This window comes from Molothrus ater, chromosome 2 (assembly GCF_012460135.2).
Source record: "Molothrus ater isolate BHLD 08-10-18 breed brown headed cowbird chromosome 2, BPBGC_Mater_1.1, whole genome shotgun sequence".
Taxonomy (NCBI): domain Eukaryota; kingdom Metazoa; phylum Chordata; class Aves; order Passeriformes; family Icteridae; genus Molothrus; species Molothrus ater.
In genome coordinates this window covers 86,106,321-86,125,681 of record NC_050479.2, presented here as the reverse complement: position 1 = coordinate 86,125,681, position 19,361 = coordinate 86,106,321, and the positions used below count along the sequence as shown (strand labels likewise).

At 39.6% G+C, this 19,361-nt stretch overlaps 1 protein-coding gene across 1 annotated transcript in view; it reads right to left on the bottom strand.

Moving 5' to 3' along the window:
* Window positions 1-8,654: 8,654 nt before the first annotated feature.
* Window positions 8,655-19,361, bottom strand: part of RSF1 (remodeling and spacing factor 1) — a 60,623-nt gene continuing 49,916 nt past the window's right edge. The window contains exons 12-16 of the mRNA XM_036383924.2: window positions 16,941-17,008; window positions 15,667-15,874; window positions 13,748-13,971; window positions 11,601-11,792; window positions 8,655-9,948 (exon numbers count right to left, since the gene is read on the bottom strand). Of these exons, the coding sequence (XP_036239817.1) occupies window positions 9,374-9,948; window positions 11,601-11,792; window positions 13,748-13,971; window positions 15,667-15,874; window positions 16,941-17,008 (1,267 nt within the window). The 3' untranslated portion in view covers window positions 8,655-9,373. The remainder of the gene's footprint in view (window positions 9,949-11,600; window positions 11,793-13,747; window positions 13,972-15,666; window positions 15,875-16,940; window positions 17,009-19,361) is intronic.

Below are 19,361 nucleotides of genomic sequence, written 5' to 3'. Positions count from 1 at the left end.
TTTCTCTTGCTACTGTAGTAAGAAACAGGGATTAGTGATGCATCAGTGAAGTACATCTCTGTCAGGGGATGCTTCTGTTAACGCCATCAATGAGCAGCATCACTGCAAACATCCATTTTCCCTGCCTTGTCAGCATGGCAAATGCTCCTGCCATAGCAACATACCAAAAGCAAGTTGTTAGCTTGTCATGGATGTTAACCTTCCCTTTTATCAGTTTAAATTTACTTTTTAGGAATCATTTAGCTACCTGTGTGCAAACACAGGTTCTCACAATCACGAACCGATTATTAACAAGATTAGGTTTCCATCTTTCCTTTCTCTGGACTTTCCTAGCTACAGTCTTGAATAGCAAAGAGCAGAACATAACATGGTTCTCTTACTCTGAGGTATTGACAATGCTTTGGAAAGCTGGTCAGCCATGACTACCCATTTTAGATTTTAATTAAGCAAATAATAATGCAAATAATTGTTACTCATACAAATAATCACCTAGAGTGAAATGAAAGCCAATTTCACAGTGAAGTGATATTTAAACACCGCTGGAATAGCTTGAAAAAAACTAACAGAGGCAACAGGAGATGAGGAAAGGGGAATTTCTCAACCATCTTCCAGTTTGCCACACCAAGACATGTGATCAGCTGGAAACAAAAATTTGCAGTTCATCCAAGAACACAGATCAGACTATGGTAGCTGGTGGGAAGAGATCCAAATACACGGAAATAGCATTCACTAGGCTTAGTGGCTATAAAGCAATGCTCCTGTTGATGTTCACCCCCTCTTACCTAATGCGGCTGTCATATAGCCACAGAGAGTTCTCACCTTTATAGTTAACTCCACATCACACAACAACTTTAGGTCACTATAAATTAAGATTTCTGAGTGGTTGAGGTTGAATTACTGCTGATTGAAGCCACTGCAGTGGAGTAGTACAGAGATAATTTATTTTCCTGCATGCAAATGCGAGTCTTTCTTCTGTGGCATATCACTCTTCCAAAAGAAAATGGGAAAAGGGATAGTTTAAGCCCAGGCAGGAAGCTGGTTTTGAGGATGAGACATTAAGAGAGGAGGAGAAATCCACATCTTCCTTAATTTACACAATCCAGACTCTTCACACCAGAGTAGTGAGTGCTGCTGCACCTAAGAGAAGCTTAGAGGGGGAAGGCAGATGTTTCCTCTAAGTTAAGAGTGGAACAGAATGGCCTTACCTGAAAACTTTCCTTCATCTCTAAGAGCTTTAAGAAGTGAATTCGGATCCAGCCCCACACTGACATTTGAACACTGGATGTCCAATAGTGATTTAGTCAACCAGGGAGAGCAGCAGGTACCTTCACAGAATTGTCACCTTAGCACAGAAGGCAGGAGTCACCATCCAGGGAAGCTTGTTCTCTCCACAGCATTGCCATAAGGTGGCCAGTTATCTGTTAAAAATTGAAGTGTTGAGTTTTGGCAGTGGAGCAAGGGGATGGATTTCACAGCAATTTCTCATCACTACAGAAAGAGGCAGCAGCTTAACTGCAGCCACAGACACATTTAAAATAAAGATTGACAGGCTTCAGCAATTCACACAGAAAAGCCACTCCCTTCTTCAATTTGTTTCTTTTTCCCTGATTTTCTCCTATTAAAGTCCTGAAATATCCATGTCCATTGTCACGTGTCAGAACATCTGCTTCTTCACTGTGTCTCTTCAGACTTCCATTTTTTCCCTTCTTATTCCCAAGGTTTACACATCTCAGCCTAAATAAATGAACCTGGCTCCTCTGTGCACCACGTTGACACCTCATCTGCCTGTCTGCTGGCAGAGCCTTCCTGGGTACAGTGCTGGCTGCAGGCACACTGGTTTTTGTCAAGTGACTGCAACATCACTACGAGATGAGATATAAAAAGTATATAAAAGATGGAATGCACACAGAAAACCATCGTGACTGCAAAAACAAATCCATCACGTCTTCCCCACCATCAGCCAGAGCTGCTCAAAGAAAGGAAGGTTCTGTCAGCTGGGCTGCTGCAACAAAACCAACATAAACCAGGAGCTGCCCATTTCCATGGCAGGCAGTGGCACCATCACGGGCTGGAACAATACACAGCAGCCATTACTCAGTGCTTGCTCTAAAACTAAAAAAGGTATGTGCATGTGTAATGCTCATTAAGAAGCACTTGTATCTGCAATACATATTATACTTTGTACATCAAGTTATTTCAATTTTTTTTATTATGACAATTTACATGTCATATTTATATGAAAGAAATGACAGTAGATATTATAACAAAACCATTATGAAAGAAAAGTTACACAATTAGGCCTACAAGCTATAAAATGGCTTCAGGCCCAGCTTATACACAAAGAGTTCTGACCAGACTGTAGTGAGAGACAACGCTGAACAATTCATTAACAAAAATATTGGCACCAGCCTTAACATTTTTTCTTACTTCATTTACAAGGAATACAGTATTTAAACAGTTGTGTACTGCAAATCTAAAAACATTAGCTGTTAATAAACTGCAGTTAACCCTTTGAGCACTATGCCACCATGATTTCCATTTAAAAAAGTTTTAACGCAGCATGTTTTACATGCACGTGATATTACCAGTGGGAGGGAAAAGACAGTGAAAGCACCACCCAATTTATGTGCAACAAGAATAACACTTCCAGTTTTTTCAAGATATTTCCCCCCCTTCCCACACACACAGTGTGTGTCCCCAGGTCCTTTCCCTTTGATATTGTAGCAAGTCATGATTGAAGAATGACTGAAAAAAACAAGGTTCAGGACTCAAAAAATGCAAGGATTAAATGCTACATAAAGAGCTCTGAATTTTACGGTGTTAATTCTTTAGAGAAAGAAAACAGAAGATGAGGCCAGCTGTGGAGACCATTTTTAAGGAACTCAAGGTGTCTACGCAAACACACAAACAGCATATGGGAGCAAGACAAAAGTGTATTTCATGTAGGCATATCTTAAATTTTAAGAGATCTGTCTGGCAGATTTGATCCAGTTGTCAAAAGAATACTGGAGGGTAAGCATCCGTGTGGGACACTGAGAATCGCCAATGTTTTTCTCATGGACAGGATCTGTGCCTGTGAGAACGGCCCGGCAGCCAGGAATGGCAACATCATGCGTTTGGATCAGTCCCATCCGTCCCCTGACACGGGCAGGAACGAGCACTGCACTGGCAGCAGTTTAATGGCAGTTTAATGCCAGTTAGGGGGAGGAGCATCCTTTGAGTGAATATAGGACAGGAATAAGGTACTGTACAAGATTTTAGAGTCCATATAATGAGTACAAAATGAAAAACTAAACAAGGCTTACAGCTTTATGATTTGACTTCCTTTCCTACCACTACCTTGAGTGGCAGATCAGTATCTATTAAGGACTTTTATCTGTTCTAACTAACAAACAGTGCACTGGTTACTAGGTCTATCATATGTCTTTGCAGAAGGACTTATCCCTGTAGAACCACTTAAGTTCCGACAGACTGATCCAAGTTCAGTTGTGTGGGACACAGTAAGAAGAACAAACAAGAAAGCAAACTGTGTGGACTTTGACTGTCACCTCTGGAAACAAACATTGTCATTATAATCTACGGACTGATCCTAATTTTTTCTACATCCACATTGCACTGATGGAGGAACATTATTTATTCCCTCAAGGAAGGAGACATCAAGTACATTTTCCAGTTACTTTGAAAATCAGGATGAGAAAAGGAAGGTATTGGGATGATTCTCCTAAATGGAGACCTTCCTCTGGAAATCCTGCCTGTAAAGAGCAAGTCACAAGTAGTTTCTAGGCCTGTCTAAGACCTCTCTTGCAAATGGCATGAATTTGCATACACACTATTCCATTCCACTTCCCTCCATCCATTCCCCATTTCCCCATTATTGGAACAAGCATCCCAACAGCAGGAGCAAGTGACTCTGTCTGCACCTGGGGACCCAGTGAGACTGACTATACACAAAGTGCTGCAAAGTGCACGAAGTAAACCAGCCGAACAAACGGAGCCGTGCCGTCGCTCGGCTCTCCTCAGCAGCCTTTGGGGTTGTATGGAGCAACAGCAGATCGAGTGGCAGGCACGTGTGCCCCTCTAACTGCAATGCTGTCCCCTCTCCTGCTCCTCAGGGCTCAGCATTTACAAGACGATAGTCAAAAACCAGGGCTGTAAGACTTGCTTCTAATTGCAGTTGAATCTGAATGCTTTACACCACAGATTCAACTCTAAAAACTTATCTACTGTAGAGTGTTTTATTCTTTCCCCCAGAAGCTCTCTGCTCAGGAAAAATCTTTTATTTATGTGTTATACTAAGCAATATATATCTTCTGCAATGTACAAAGTTAAATTACTCTGAAGTGTTGGGACAACCATTCCCATGCTTTTTGTTATTTGGAACTACCTCAGTTACACCTAATCTAAAAGAAGAGCTTGGTAAGTGGCTTTCCAAAGACTTTCCAAAGTGAGTAGTAATCCTCAAAACCCCAATTGCTGGGTCTCCAGAAATAATTTCCAACTGATAAATATTTCTGAAGCCAGAGCTCTCTGTTAGGTCTCAGACTGAGTAAAGCATCAAAAATTAGTCAAAGAATTTTTCTTATATCAGGATATACCAGCAAAAAAAACCATAACCAAAACAACAACAAAAACCCCCCCCCAAATGGATAATTTCTGCTGGATTTTTTTTACTTTCTGCCTTCCAACATTTAATGTGAGATACAGTCCCTATGCTAACTGTTAGGGAAGAGGAGGCAGAAGACACTACCAGCAAATGTGATCTTGATCCTGTAAATCCTTACTTCAGACAATATCCTAAATGCTTTCACGGAAGTTTTGAACACTTAAGGACTTGCAAAAATTCTGCTGCCTTATTTCGAGAGATTCCCATAACATATTCAATGCAATTTTCCCCCCAAAGTTACTGTTTCATTTGAAGATACTTGATCTTCTACATATATTTATATATATATTTAAGGACTTTATCTACCCACCGGATCAGAAGCATACATCAAATGCAAATACATACCTAGGGTACACGCTGCACATCAGAACCACATTGCAAGTTTGTGAATAGTAGTCACTGCACATGTATCAAACCAAATTTTCAAGGCCTATATAAAGCTTTTTTTAATTAGATGGTACAAATCTCTTTGTCAGACCAGTTCTGGGGGCAAACATTACTGCCAAGATTTATTTAAATCACTGTGTGCAAAGTGAATTTAAAAAAGCAGGTGCCATAAAAACTCCTTGTTTACTTTTCATAAAAGAAGATTGTAAAAATATGTGATTTGAAATCATTATTTGAAGTTTTAGACTAGAGCTTCCTACTGCAAAAAACTGAAAACCATGTTATTATAAGCACCTGAAAAGAGAGGTATAAAATGGACCCCCTTACAAGGAAGGAATAAAATTATTACCCAGTCGCAGCATCTGGATACCAGTGTAGTTTAAATAATAGATGTAAAGAGAAATCAGAACAAGTGTACCACTACCATACAATTTTTCTTTTGTGAACATACATCTTTTGCCCCTTGAGCTTCTCAATATAAGGTCTCTCACCAAAAGTTCAGATACAGCAATTAGGAAACAGAAGTGAACAGAAAACAAGTCCAACTAAGTCATTAGCTCCCATAATATGGAGAGTAGTCCAGACACTTAGTACAACAAAATCTTGAAGGTGACACTTCAAAAATGAGCTTTTAAGGAAAAAAGCGTCTCTTGTTTCTCTTAAGTGCTGCTAGACCAGAACAATCTATTCATTCAAAAAAAAATAGTCAGGAAGATGCAGTGATTTTAAAATGTAATTCAGGCATGTACAAAATGAAGTACCAAAGAGTTGATTGTTCAGCACTGACCTTGTTAACTAAGGGTTGTTAAATATGATGCTACTTTCCATCTTATATAAAGAATATGCTCAGGTTTATCAGACTCAACAACCAGAAGACAGCAACTGTGGTGAAACCAACCCAGTTGTTAATTCTATCCCCCTACTGCTTAGATTAACACACCCCATTCATTACTGCAGTGGCCCTGCTTGTGTGCTTTTTGTCACTGAGTCATAGAAGCCCCACACAGGGAAGCAAACAGCCAGCATTTATCCTGGTGGCAAAAAATCCACTCCTCCACTTGATCTATATATTCTTCTTCCCAGCAGTGCTACTTAGACTACACATAGAAATCAGTTTTCCTCCCAGTCAGTTATATACAAAAGAGCTTGCTGGTAAAAAAAGACAAAGCTGTTAGTGATAATCTGTGTAGAAGAAACAAGAGTTTGCTGAAGAAATGCTCAGCATGTTCAGCCAGTAGCTGCTTGGTCTCATTAAAAACAATCCCTGGCCTGTTTCCCGTTTCCCATACAGTTTAAGCTTTAAGCCCAAACCTACACCTGAAGATCACTGTTCAAAGACAACTAACTCCTGATTTCACACTGAGGTCACACTGAAGGGCACAAGACTGTAAGGACACCAGGAAGACCTTTTCACTCTGGAATCACATATACATACTGTAACGGTATGAAACCTGTGTGATAGCTGGCCTCTTGTCAGAAAATACCATCTTCCCAAATAGGAGATGATACATTTTCCACCAACAGGAAGCTTTAAAAATGACAAAAATACTAAGTTTTAAAATAGTAATACTTTCCAGAGCGTTTTTTGCAGTTTTTCCTTGCACATCATTCACACTGATCTGAGGAGGAACTCTAGATCCTATGGGATGAAGCCATCTCAGGCACCAAGGGTGACTTCTTAGAAGACAGAAAAGTTGCTTTTAAGAAGAGACCTATAGAAAGTACAATTTGGTAACAACTGGCGATTTTTAAAACATGACACTTCTGATGCAAGCATCAATGCTCCTATTTTGCTTCCTGGTCTTTCCTGCTTTTACACTGTTCTAACTCAGTATTCAATTTTTCTCACGATTGGTATATCCGAAATTGTAACTCTTTTGAATTTTCTTACACATACAAGTACCTCCCCACTAAGTATTTAGCATTTGGAGTTGATTCTACAAGCAAGAATGTTTGATCAGATAATAAAAGGCTCAATCAGGCAGCAAATGAAAACATGGCACTGGCAAAACAAGTGAAGAACTATAGATTCCACAGAGCTGATGGATGTGAATCAGTTTGCACTGCAAGAATTAAAAGAATTTAAAATGCTCAGCCACTACTGTCATGGACAAGTGGAAGCCTTATGTTCTTACTTGTCCTAACACACAAGTATATTAGAATTTAGAAGTACTGCATTTACGCATCACCTAGGCAAAGTAAAGCACTAGAGCAGCTTAAAATGCTACATATGCCTTTAAGAACTCATTCTAATCTTCTGTGGCTCTTCACTACCCCATTTTAATAATTTAACTATTAATTGTTAACATCAGTAAGGTAGGAAAACATTTAATCTTTGATGAAATTACATTGTCATGTAGAGTGATTTCTCTTTGTTTTTAATCACAAGCCTGCCTAGCACAGCAGATAATGAGCAAGTTCCATCTTTTTGCATCTTTCTGATCCTAGTTTTATAGCATGATGTGTGCACTGCTAGAATCCAAAGGAGTAAAAGTCACAGAGTGGTTCTGACAGACTTGGGGAGAAAGGGTGGGGAAACAAAACCAATATTTTAAAGGCCAGAAGGTAGGTAAAATTTGGATCTAGGTTTTCTAGAGAGGTATTTAGTAAAGGCCTAATGCTGGTTTTAGTACAAGAAAACAGAAGTGCTTAATGACTAACTAGTAAATACAATATAATGGAAGGGAATCAGGTGGGGCAGGAAAGGAGAACTCACTCCTCAGTGGCAGCAGCAGCTTTGGTGCATCCATTGCCGGCAATGGACATAAACACCAGTCAAAAATCCAAATCTCAGAGCAAAAGGATTAACAGATGTGACCTTTTTGGATTTCAATGTTTGGCAGATCTGTTTGAGCTGCCTGTGTCCTATAACATGTACAAATGCTACAGCCTGCATCTTAATCAGAGTACAGAGAAAACTGAATGCTCTTGATGTGCCCCATGTTGATTTGGTGGGGTTTTTATTCTTCCAATGTCTATTTTTTCCCCTTGAATAAAAGCACATATCACTTCATGCCTGCTGGAAAGTTGATGGGATGTCTTGGAGTCAAGCGTTTTCTCTCAGAAACTCTGCCTTCTTGAAATCAGTTGGTCACATGGTAGTTATTAAAATGTATTTTAAGAAAATTCTAATGGCCAAAGGCCAACAACTACATTCAAAACCTGCTAATACATCCAGGCAAATAAGCAAAACCAAAACAAAACACACATAAACCCCAAACAGGAAACCTCCAAAAGGAAAACTGTTCCATTTGTTTACTTCAATTTGAAGTAGATATTAAGGGCATGAATGGACCAGTCATAGTTTATTTGAAAATCCCTCCATCCTCTTATGCACTGTCATTCTGTGGTCAATGCCATTTGTACAAACACATTTTGTTCAGAATACTCCAACTGGTTATGAAACTCACATGGCCGGGCAGCGACTGCAGGGTTCTTTTGTCTGTAAAAGTCTGCAGTGCTTACAGACTTACTTGACATCAATACGTCCTCCCACTAGACACTGTGCATTGAAGGCCATCTGATGAACTGTGCATGAGATCACTTTAGAAATTCATGGCTAAAGTGTTTCGACTGTCAAAAACTTCATTACAGTACACTTCACTGTACAAACATTTTAAAGGATGTTTATTAGGAAAGTCTGCAAGTCATAATGAATAGCAGAGTTCTTGTTTATGGTACCTTCTTGGCCTCTAATAATTCTGTTTGCCGCCAGTATTAAAATCAAACTGCTTCCATGAAGGTGATTACTAAAATGAGCTATGGTATGTTAACCTACAACTCACAAAATGCGACAGTACAGACATTAATTTTGCTTTTAACTGTCTGTTAAGTTGTAATCTAAGTTGTGAACATTTAAATATAATATATATCTCATATGAAAAAGCTAAAGCACAAGTGCTTCTGCACCACCCCCCTCCCATCCCCCCCACCCCCTGAGCCAAACCCACCCCAGTTCCGGTTTGGGCCCTGACTGATTTGGAATGCTTTCTTAGGCCACCCATTTCCACAAATTTGTATGCACTCAGGAAATATAAAGTCAAAAATATACAAATCTCTTGTTGTTATAAGGTTTTTGTGAGTGAAATTACCCAGGACCATGGACTTGGAAGGAGAAGGGGGGGTAAGAGAGGGAATTTACAGCAATTCATCTTCAAAGTTCAAAACTGGTCACTTCACAGAAAGACTGCAGGACTGGTGAAATTCTTGCTTCTAGAAAGTGATACTGTAGTGGAGAATTTTCTAGGAAAAATAAAACAACTTTTAATAACTGGCCCGCTGGTATGAGCTACCGTGGAATAAATTAGCACAAAAATGGAAGTCTTATAACTGTTCACTGTTACAGACGTAATCAACAAGGTCAGTCACTCTCAAAAGTTCATCTTCATCTTCCTCCGGCCCTACCACTTCCTGCCCACTGCCTGTCCCATTGGGCGCCAGGCTGGCACTGGCTGTGCTGTCCTTGGGGGCCTGGGTCTTCTCGCTTGGCTTGCCAATCAAGTTCTCAATGGTTTTCCCTGGGCTCTGTCCGTTGGTGGAAGGCAAGTCCACCAGGCTGTAGTCCAAAGGGCTCTCTACTTTCCCTACATTATCAAAGTCATCTTCGTCATCACTCTCTATCCGGTAGCAGTGCTTCTTGGGGTTGTCTGGGGGGGCTTGTGCTGCTGGCAGCTTATCTGTGGGAGCGGGGGTTTCTGCGTTGTCATTGGCGTTTTCGCACGCATCTTCCTCGTCGGTCTCAATTCGATTCAGGCGTTTGCGGACAGGCTTCCCTTCTTCCTCCTCATCCTCTCCTTCTTCCTCGGAATAGTCGTCTGTACTTCGCCGACGTTTTCGAATCAATCGCTTGGACTCCTTTGTGGATTCATCATCTTCAGAGTTCTTAGATGTGTAGCTCTCTGAAAGAAGCAGCAGACTTAGAGCAAATCTCAGTGCAACATTTATTGTTCATCTTCCACACTCACCAACAAGACAGCTCTCTGAGCACACACACTTCTGCCTCCTTCCCCAGGTTCCCCAGCCAAGCTAAAAGGCTTGCATTCTTTCTAATTTTTAAATTAACTTCTAATGTAGCAAGTATTAATAATTTATGGATATTCTGTTTCCAATCTGAAGAGTACCAGAGGCTTTGGAAGTAGGTGTGCTCTCCCCTAAAACTGGTAACTCCAACTGCACTCCTCATCTCATCGTATGAGCTTTATTTGTACCTTGACAGAAACTCAGAACCCAAATAATGCCCGCTCTATCATAAAATTCATGTATCTACACACACACACACAAAGCTGTACTATACCCCTGCCACCCCCAAATTATATACAACTTCTTTTAATGGGAGGCTTTGTGTTTTCGGAAATTGGAATACTGCCTACACCCTGACAGCCTTTACACTTATCTTCGGTGGTTGTGGAGAGAAAAGATGGAAACTGAAAAATCAAAATGGCAAACTATTTGTTGTCTCTTTGTGATTCCCATTAGAAATCATGGGAATTTTCATTTTAAAGGGTATTATTTAATGTAGGTTCAAGTTGATTGAGACTGTCAGTGTTCCTCTATTTTTAAAGTAATTGCAATTCCAGTAACACTGTTATGTGTTTTATGATATACAGTGGGAACTGTGTGACAGTGCTGGAAAGGTGCCAAATGGTGCTGATTTTAATACACTGAAAGCCAGTACCTAAAATACCTGAGGAAATGGGACTTCATGAAGAAAAGACAACGGCCATCAGGGAATGTTTAAGCCACAAGTGCTGGGGAAAAAAAGCCACCATAGAGCCTGAGAACAGGCTGTATTGAAGATCATGTTTTTGAGACACTACAGACTTGCATCACATACTTGTTTCCCCTCACCTAGAAGATACTCTACCACTCTGTAATCTCAGGAGAGCCCTTCCAAAACTGAGGCACGCAGACTGCCAAAGGACAGCCCATTTTCTGAGGAAGCCTGGTATCCATTGCAACTTCCACTGCTCAGTGTTTGGAAAGCCAGAGCTAAGGTCTGATAATCCAGGCACCCGCAATCCAAAACAGCCAAAGTCAGTGGCTGATTTTGTAAAAGCTAATTAATTATAAATCACAAAGCACACCAACCACTCATGGTGTGCCTGACATTACTGAGAGAGGCTTCCTCTGCACTTGGCACAGCTCCTTAAACAGGAGATGGAACGAGTCTGAACCACCAGCACAAACACAGTCAGGGCACCAGTGGCAATGCCCTTCCTCTTACATAAGAGAATCTTTAGAGGCTGGTGGGATTCAGCCTCTTAACAGAAAAGTGCTGAAACAGCTGTATTACTGCCAAATTTGGAATCCCAACACTCTATATCAGGCAGTAAATTCAGACCTAAAAGTCAGGATTAGGGGCAATGATAAATTTGAGAAGTGACTCAGTGCATCATAAAGTACCAGTGGGGTGTTTCAGAAGGAGAGTTTCTAAGAAACATCAAAGAACTCTAGAAAGACAATTCTCTGAAATCTTGGAATTACATATCTTTCCCTTTGTGCTGATGCTGACATATACATGCTCCTGGAAGTGTTGGACGGTTTATTTTACCTTCACTATCTGAAGTGGAGAGCCTGCGTTTATGAACTCTTCTCAACTCCTTCCCATATCGGACACTTTTCTGTGAGCCATCACTTTCTGAATCTTCCTTATAATTGACTTGTCTCTTCTGATTCCTTCTTGATCTTCTCCTCCTAGTTTCCAGGTAATCATCATCGCTGTAATCTGTGTAATCACCACTCTCTGTGTGGAACAAAATAGTGATGTGCATTAGACCATCAAAGCAAAACTGCCTCACATAAAAAATTTAGGTAAGTTTCCTAATTCAGATATTTCCCTTATGGTGTTTCTGTTGCCTCATCTCTACTGGTGTCAAAGACTTCTCTACAACTCCTGACAGTGGAAACAACCTTACTGAATTGGAGTTGATGGCACACATTACCAGTGCCTCAGGAGAGTCTGTTCTGCTTTTAAAATTCAAATAATGTGTACTCTACTGGAAGACTTTTAAGAATGGGTAGATGAAAAATGACTGACAAGATGAAATTCCAAGACCTGAGTTATATAAGTTAACAACAAAAACCAGTTTCACTCAATCGTGGGTTTGCTTAAAACAGAAACCATACAGAAGAAACTTACCATCAATCACAGTTCTTCCTGCACCAGTCTACTGCAGCTAGAGTCTTCAAAAATTAAATTTATTTACATCAGTTGAAAATAGCCTCAAATCAACTTCATCTGCTTTTCACTGAGCTATGCCAGAACCATTATCCCAAGATACATTTCTATAAAAGTCACACACTATTTCTAAGTTAGAGATTGACATGAGCCACAGATCAAAGTGGCATCCTCTTTACTTCCTAAAATATTAGACAAAGAAACAGAGCGAGTCAGCAAGAACAACTAGCTTCAGAAAGAAATTCCATCTCTGGAGACTGAAAATAAAACATCTTGCAGGGCACCTGATTTTCTTAGCTGAAAACAGGCTTAAAGCAAAATCCTGATGGACAATAATGAAGGTAAGAGAGAAAGAGAAACATGCAGCTAACATTATACTTTAGATATATATATGGAATGATACAGGAATCAGTTGATTTTATCACAGATGTATGTCCACCAGGAAACAAACAGTTGTTCTTGTGCATTACAGAACATATAAGCAATCTCTTTAGACTTCTGCCAGTATCTTTATTGATAAGAGCAATGCAATGATGCATTGAGGACAGGGAGATAACAATCACTCTAATCACTCCTATAGTTGTCTTCATCTGTCCATGTATGAACCTTTCTTTTGGAAATCAGTTGGAAATCATCCAAACCAATTTACTCCAACATGTCCATCATCTATAATCTAGACAGACAAATAAAACACTGGTAACATAACACACACTGCAGCAAGTTAACATTCCATTATAGTTAGAACCTTAAATTCACAATAAGAGTGAGAAAAAATGAGTGCTTGTGTATATGGCACTTCCTAGTCTGTTCTCAAATGAAGCATAAACAAGGAGGACTGTCTTCAGAGAAAGATGCTGATCATGAAGAGGTTTATGTAGTGCACAGGCACTATTCTCACACTTCAAACCATGCCAACAGAAAATGAAGTAGTTGAAGGACAAGTAGAATAAAGTGAATTATCAGGTTCTCTTGTGATGCAAAGTCTTCAGTTACTAAAGATTTTAAGGATAATTTTAGGAGAAAGAGATTCAAGGTGTTATTCTTTGCTTTCAAGCCTCCCAGAAAACACAAAATGCCATACAACTGAAGTTTTCTTCCATAAAAGTGACGGAAAATGTTTCTTTCAGAATCTTTTTCATAGCTGTGTTCAGAAGGTCATCTACTAGCTATAAAGAAGCAAACTTTTGTCTCCATCCTCCTTCCTATAATCCCGTGCCAAACAGGACAGGTATAGAGGTAGCTGCAACTATCCACAATGGTGGCCTCTAGAATCATAGCACAAGCATTTATGTAAATACATCATTACCTAGAAATGCCAAGAACCTAGTGCTCAATATCAGTTTCCTGAAAAATACTGACAGCAGAACAAGTAGCAAACTGCTTCGCAGCAAAGATGACATCTGACTTGACCAAAGCAAGCAAACAAGCTAGTCAGTCGTGACAGAAGCTCAGACTGCCCTTCTCTCTCTCTCTCTCTCCAGAACAGAGTTTTTAAAATATCAAAGATTGCTTGTACTCACCAGACTCTCTGCTTGAATTGTCCTCAGACTCTTCATCTTCATCATCTTCAGAGTATTTTTTCTTGACTGTTTTCCTTCGTAACCGCCTGCTTTGCCTCATGGGCCTGGAGAGGTGTCGCCTGGATATGCGGGCGCAGAACTCGGAGTCACTGTCCTCGTTTGATGGTGGGTCATCTTCACTTTCATCCAGATTTTCCTCTGATATAACAAACTCATCCTGAGATCTGCAAAGGAAAACCCCAGATAATAGAGATGGGTATTACAACCAAAGGATTGAACTAGTACTTGTATTTTACAAGCAAGTGATAAGTACCATTTTACACAAAACAAAAAAAGCACAAATCTTATAATGAGGAGCAAAGACTCAGAGAGGGCCAGCTGCCACCACTGACATGAGGTTTCAGCTGTGTGTTTGGGACATGGCTCTACAGTGCATGACATTACACAGCAGACTACAGCAGCAGGTGGATATAAACACTCTGTCAAACCAATACTGCAGCTGGCATTAACACAAGACAGACTCTAGAGTGTTCATATTGTTCACTGCAATGTAATGCCTGCACAGCAGTAACTGTGGAGGGAAAAAAACACCAACAATGTCCTAGCAAAGGTGACCTTTCCTTTACAAACCCAGAACTGTCCCACACAATTTCTGAGAATTAGAATATTGTGTCTTCATACAAAACTATGGCTCTAATGCAAAACATGCACCTCACAACCTTATAAGCTTGTAACATTCCCATAATTTCAAGTGAGTCAGGCTTTTTTAAAAACCATCGAACACTGAAGGTATACAGTCACTTGCATTTAGCTGCCAGCTGAATCTAAATTCCAGTGTAAGATCCAGAAGGCCCTAAGCAGAGGATGGAGTTGAAAATGCATGAGCACACTTTAACAGATCAATGCACTATTAATTCTGTGACATTTCCACAAGCTACACTCATTGATTGGAAATTTCCAGCATGTGTAGCTCAATTATTCAGGGTGCCAATGAAATGTCCTCAGCATGGTCACAGGTGAACAACAAAGCTCAAAATTTGCATTTATCTTGTATAGATTTTCCATACACTTAGTAAATTGACTCAATGATTGGTATAAAGCTTTAAAAGTTGCTGGTAAAGAGCCTACAGCCTCATGCCTGCTTTATTATGTTGCTTCATTAAGGCATAAAGTTCATCAAAAATTATAATTTTTTTAACATCAGTAATTGCCCAGACTGAATGAGGAGAAATTCTGTGGAAAGCGAGTTTCAGTCAGCCAGAGCAATGACATGTATTTGTTTTTTACAGTATAAGCCATTTCTTTGACTGTTTTCAAAATCTACTTCCTACAAAGCAGCAAATCAAGAACTAATTTCAGAATCTGCCTGACAGGTTTTGTATGCTCTAAATAATGAAAATTTTCCTCTTCCAATTTCCAAATGACAACCAGGCCAAAAAATCCTACAAAGCAGGAATTTTCAACTCTCATTTTTAAAAGAGAACAACCAGCCTCATTTTAGCTACATTTTTGTTACAGATTTCTGCTTGACAGTCACATCAGCCAGAGAACTGAGCCCACCTGGCTCCTTCACTAACAGAAGCCTGTAGTAAGGCCTCAAACATCACAGTATTGTTTCCAGCATGTATTATGCTTAAAATACAGATTGGATGATGTCAGCACATGGATCCAGAATGCAGTTTTTCCAGTACAATGTTCCCCTAGGCCAGCAGGAGTCCATGGTAGGGGGTTTGGAACTGAGTGATCTTTAAGGTCCCTTTCAGCCCAAACCATTCTATCATTCTCTGACTTTTACTGGCAATGTACAGTGCCATTCCAGCACTGGGAACATGCTCCTGATGATCATTTCAGGGGCACTCCAGAGTCAGAGAAGCTGCAGAGGTCTGTGACTTGTGGTGGAAGTTAAATCGCAGACCTACCCATCACTGATCTTGAATTCATCCTCACTCTCTTCTTCGTCCATGTTACTGTCGCTATCCAAGTCATTTAGTCGCCGTCGTTTCTTGCGTCGTGCTGCAGCAGCCCTTTGTGGTCGCTTGTTCTCCTTCCTTTCTTCCTCGAGGATTGTGGAAATGTCTTTCCCACGGTGACCTGTGATATTTGACATGTCTTTGCCTCTGCCAATGCCTGAATTCAGTAAGAGAAAGGGGAAACAATCGCAAGTTTATTTTCTTGTTGAACTTTCTACAGATCTTTCTTGCATGTGCCTACCTTCAGTTTATTTTCTGACAAGCAGAGTATTTTCTTGTCAAGCAAGACTATGTCCAGAGTCTTGCTGCTGACACACAGCCCAGATGTGGTCACTTGGAAATACTGACATCCATGCAGAAGGTCATGGTTAAGTGTCTGCATTCTAATACCCAACCCCAAACCACACTATTACCATGCCAGTGCCTTTTGATAGGGAAATTACCAGAAAATACACTTTTTTCATAATGCTGAATATCCTTCTTAGGAGATGAAGGGTTTGAGTTGGCCAAGAAGTGGAGTTTTTGAAAAGGTGTTTTAGTGTTGAGATTTAGTTATGTTTACTGTAATGGACCTTGTGTTACACACCCGCAGATTTTCAGATTGTCTGCCTACATCCACGAGCTTCTGAAACTGGTGAGTGTCTGGAGATAGCACAGGCCAAATAGCTGAGGGACAATGTTTCATGGCTGTTTTCTTCAGGCAAGTTAAGGTGATGCAGAAACACAAATCCACCTCCATCCCTCTCAGATATTGCTGAAGATCTCTGGTTTGGTCCCATGTTGCCTTAACAGGCAACAAAGAACACAATTTCACTTTTTTTGTGTTCAGATAAGAAGTGCTAATAGAGCTGAATGAATATTAAGACAATTTCCTACACCCAGACTTTTAGGGGGTCCAACTGCAGACCAATTTGTGAGTTCTCTTTTTACAGGGGACAAATGTCCATAGCACTGCTGCCATTCCAATCTCAAATCCAAAACTTACTCATTACATATATAAAAACCTGTACAGGCTTGATTTAACTATCAACTTTTACTAATTTTCTTACATCTTTTGGCAGCATGGGATGGCTGCTCCAAAATACAGCAGTAAAAAAATACTCCTGGCAAACTACAGAGTTTAAAGGGAGAGGGTTATATTTATTGCTTCCCATATAAAAATAAATTTGCTCTCCATCTCCCATCACCACTGCAATGAAAAACAAGTAACATAAGAAACATACCTCCTCCATCAGCCTCCTTGATATCATCTTCAATTGCCTCATCAATTGCCTCATCAAATTCATCAAACCTAAAAATAACAGCTTCCATTTACCACTTTGAAGTGAACAGTAATTAAATCATTACAAACACATACCTCAAATCTGAAGAAATTACAATGCACAGAGTGGGCTGGATATATAATTAACTGAAACAATGGGCCAGAATTTTTTTAAAAATGGCTATTTTATTACCAAAGCTGTGTTTCTTACTTCTTCTTGCTTGAGGAGTATTTACCATTGTCTGTCTTACTACTGAGTTACATGAACAGAAATCCCCCCCATTTTACACAACAGGCGTCTGAATTTAAACATATATAATCTGAAAGTTCTTTGAAATGGTTTCAGTAGCATTTTGATACAAAGTACTCACCATTTTTTCCACAATTTTTATTAGATTACATTAGCTCTACCAACCTTCAAAACAGCCTGAGAATCATCTATTAAACTAAATGTACAACTCTTTTTTTCTGTCCACATTTTCCTTCAGAACTGATTGTACATAGCTGCTTTCTACTCTTAAAGCTCATGATACTTTGTGGATCTGCAACATTCTAAGCTGAACAGATAAAATAAAACACAAAGTACAGAGTTCCTCATAAATCTACATAAGTAAGTTGCAATGCAATGTTACATAACTGAATAGGACAAACAAAGGCAGTCTTTGAATCTGCTTGTACTGCAACAGCTTTTATAAAACTGCATAAATCTCTGCACCCTGAGTAGCTCATTTAAAGAGAAGAGCAAACTGAAGAAAAAAGATCCTATCCTTTCAATACAGATGACACCTCAGTTTGTTTCTTCAGTTATGAATTCAAATTCCATAAAAAAGGATTGTTACCTGTTCATAAAAATAGATGCCTTGAGCTCCAACATGCAAAAGTACAAATTTTATTAACTATATAGAAAAGAATTTTTATTTGGATGCAAATTCTTCTTCTCATTTTTTTAAAAGTTATTTGTTGGATTTTTTTCAGATACAGACAACTAACAACTGGACAATACGTTCATTAAAGATTCCACTTCTCAGTCATGAAAGAAAGATTACTGTTATATTTACCTTGGTCCTCCATAGGAACCTCTGGCAGTACAAGAAAAAAAGAAATCTAATACTTTATTCTGTATTCCAATAGTAAGCATAAAACACTTTCTCCTTTAAAAATAAGGTGATGGACTTCTGATATCTTTATATTCCTTAGGAACAATTGCATGCCACTCTCAAGGCTGCTTTACCCAGCAAGGAAATAACTCTGAAATTATTCCATCAGTTAGATTAGTTCCACATTACTCAAACACTGTTTTCCCTCCACACAGCTAAAAAAAACCCCCTCTTTAAAATGTGAGAAATCACTTAATGCTTTCAAACCACTGCTAACAAATACCCTGAGCTCAGAAAAGGGTGAGCTGACAGCTGCTTGTCCATTAGATGTAATGGAACATAATTTCTTCTGTTGCTGCTTGATACATGATGCAGGTTATTGCTAACTTGCTCATGAGAGGACTCAACAGAAGAGCGATACAAAGGGATTACAGATCCCTTAGAGAACCAGGATACTCCACAATACAGATCTCTTTCCCAGTGGAATAAGACTTTAAGCATTCATTTTCCCCTGCTGTCACAACTTTCAGTAACACCAGTGGAACTTCACTGCAGACATATAAATCTGACACACTGATATGTGTAATATTTTCACCAGCTCAAACTTATGTGTATGATGTAGTCTGTAAGAAATATTATCACTTTTTATCAGAAGACTGATTTTTCTGAAACATTACATTCAATAAAAATTTACTGTCATTGCACAACATGAGTCCTGCTGAAGTTGTGCCACACACCCTACAGGCAAGGGGTTTTTTCCTCCTGGTCAGATGCTGCCTGACCTGGCATTAACATAACAGCAGATCTGTGTAGTCTTGCCTGTAGCACAACATTCCCTACAGGAATGCTTAATTTCCCAAAGCAGCAATGGCATTTTCATTAGTGTGACTTCTCCTGTTCATTCAAAAAGTTACCACAATCCAACAGCTAAGCAAAGTCAGACAGAGTGCTCTGACCAGGCTGGGAAACCCAGCCTATACAAATGCCATGCCTCTCCTCAGCAGCCAAACCAGGTTGACTAAAAATCCAGGGATGATTATTGTTGGAAAGTTTGTTATTCTAGTATTGGAGTGTTATAGTTTTTGATGATAAAGGTTTACAAAGAGCAACTGCTGGAAAGATAGAGGGTTTTTTTTTTAATATTCCTAATGCATCCAGGACAAACTGCCACAATCTCTCAGGCAACCACATTATTTTCTAATCCCAAGGGCATTTTACCTGCCTGGTGGACTGAAGATGATACAGAGTGTCACATGGTATTATTTAGAAAGCAGTTTATAAAAACA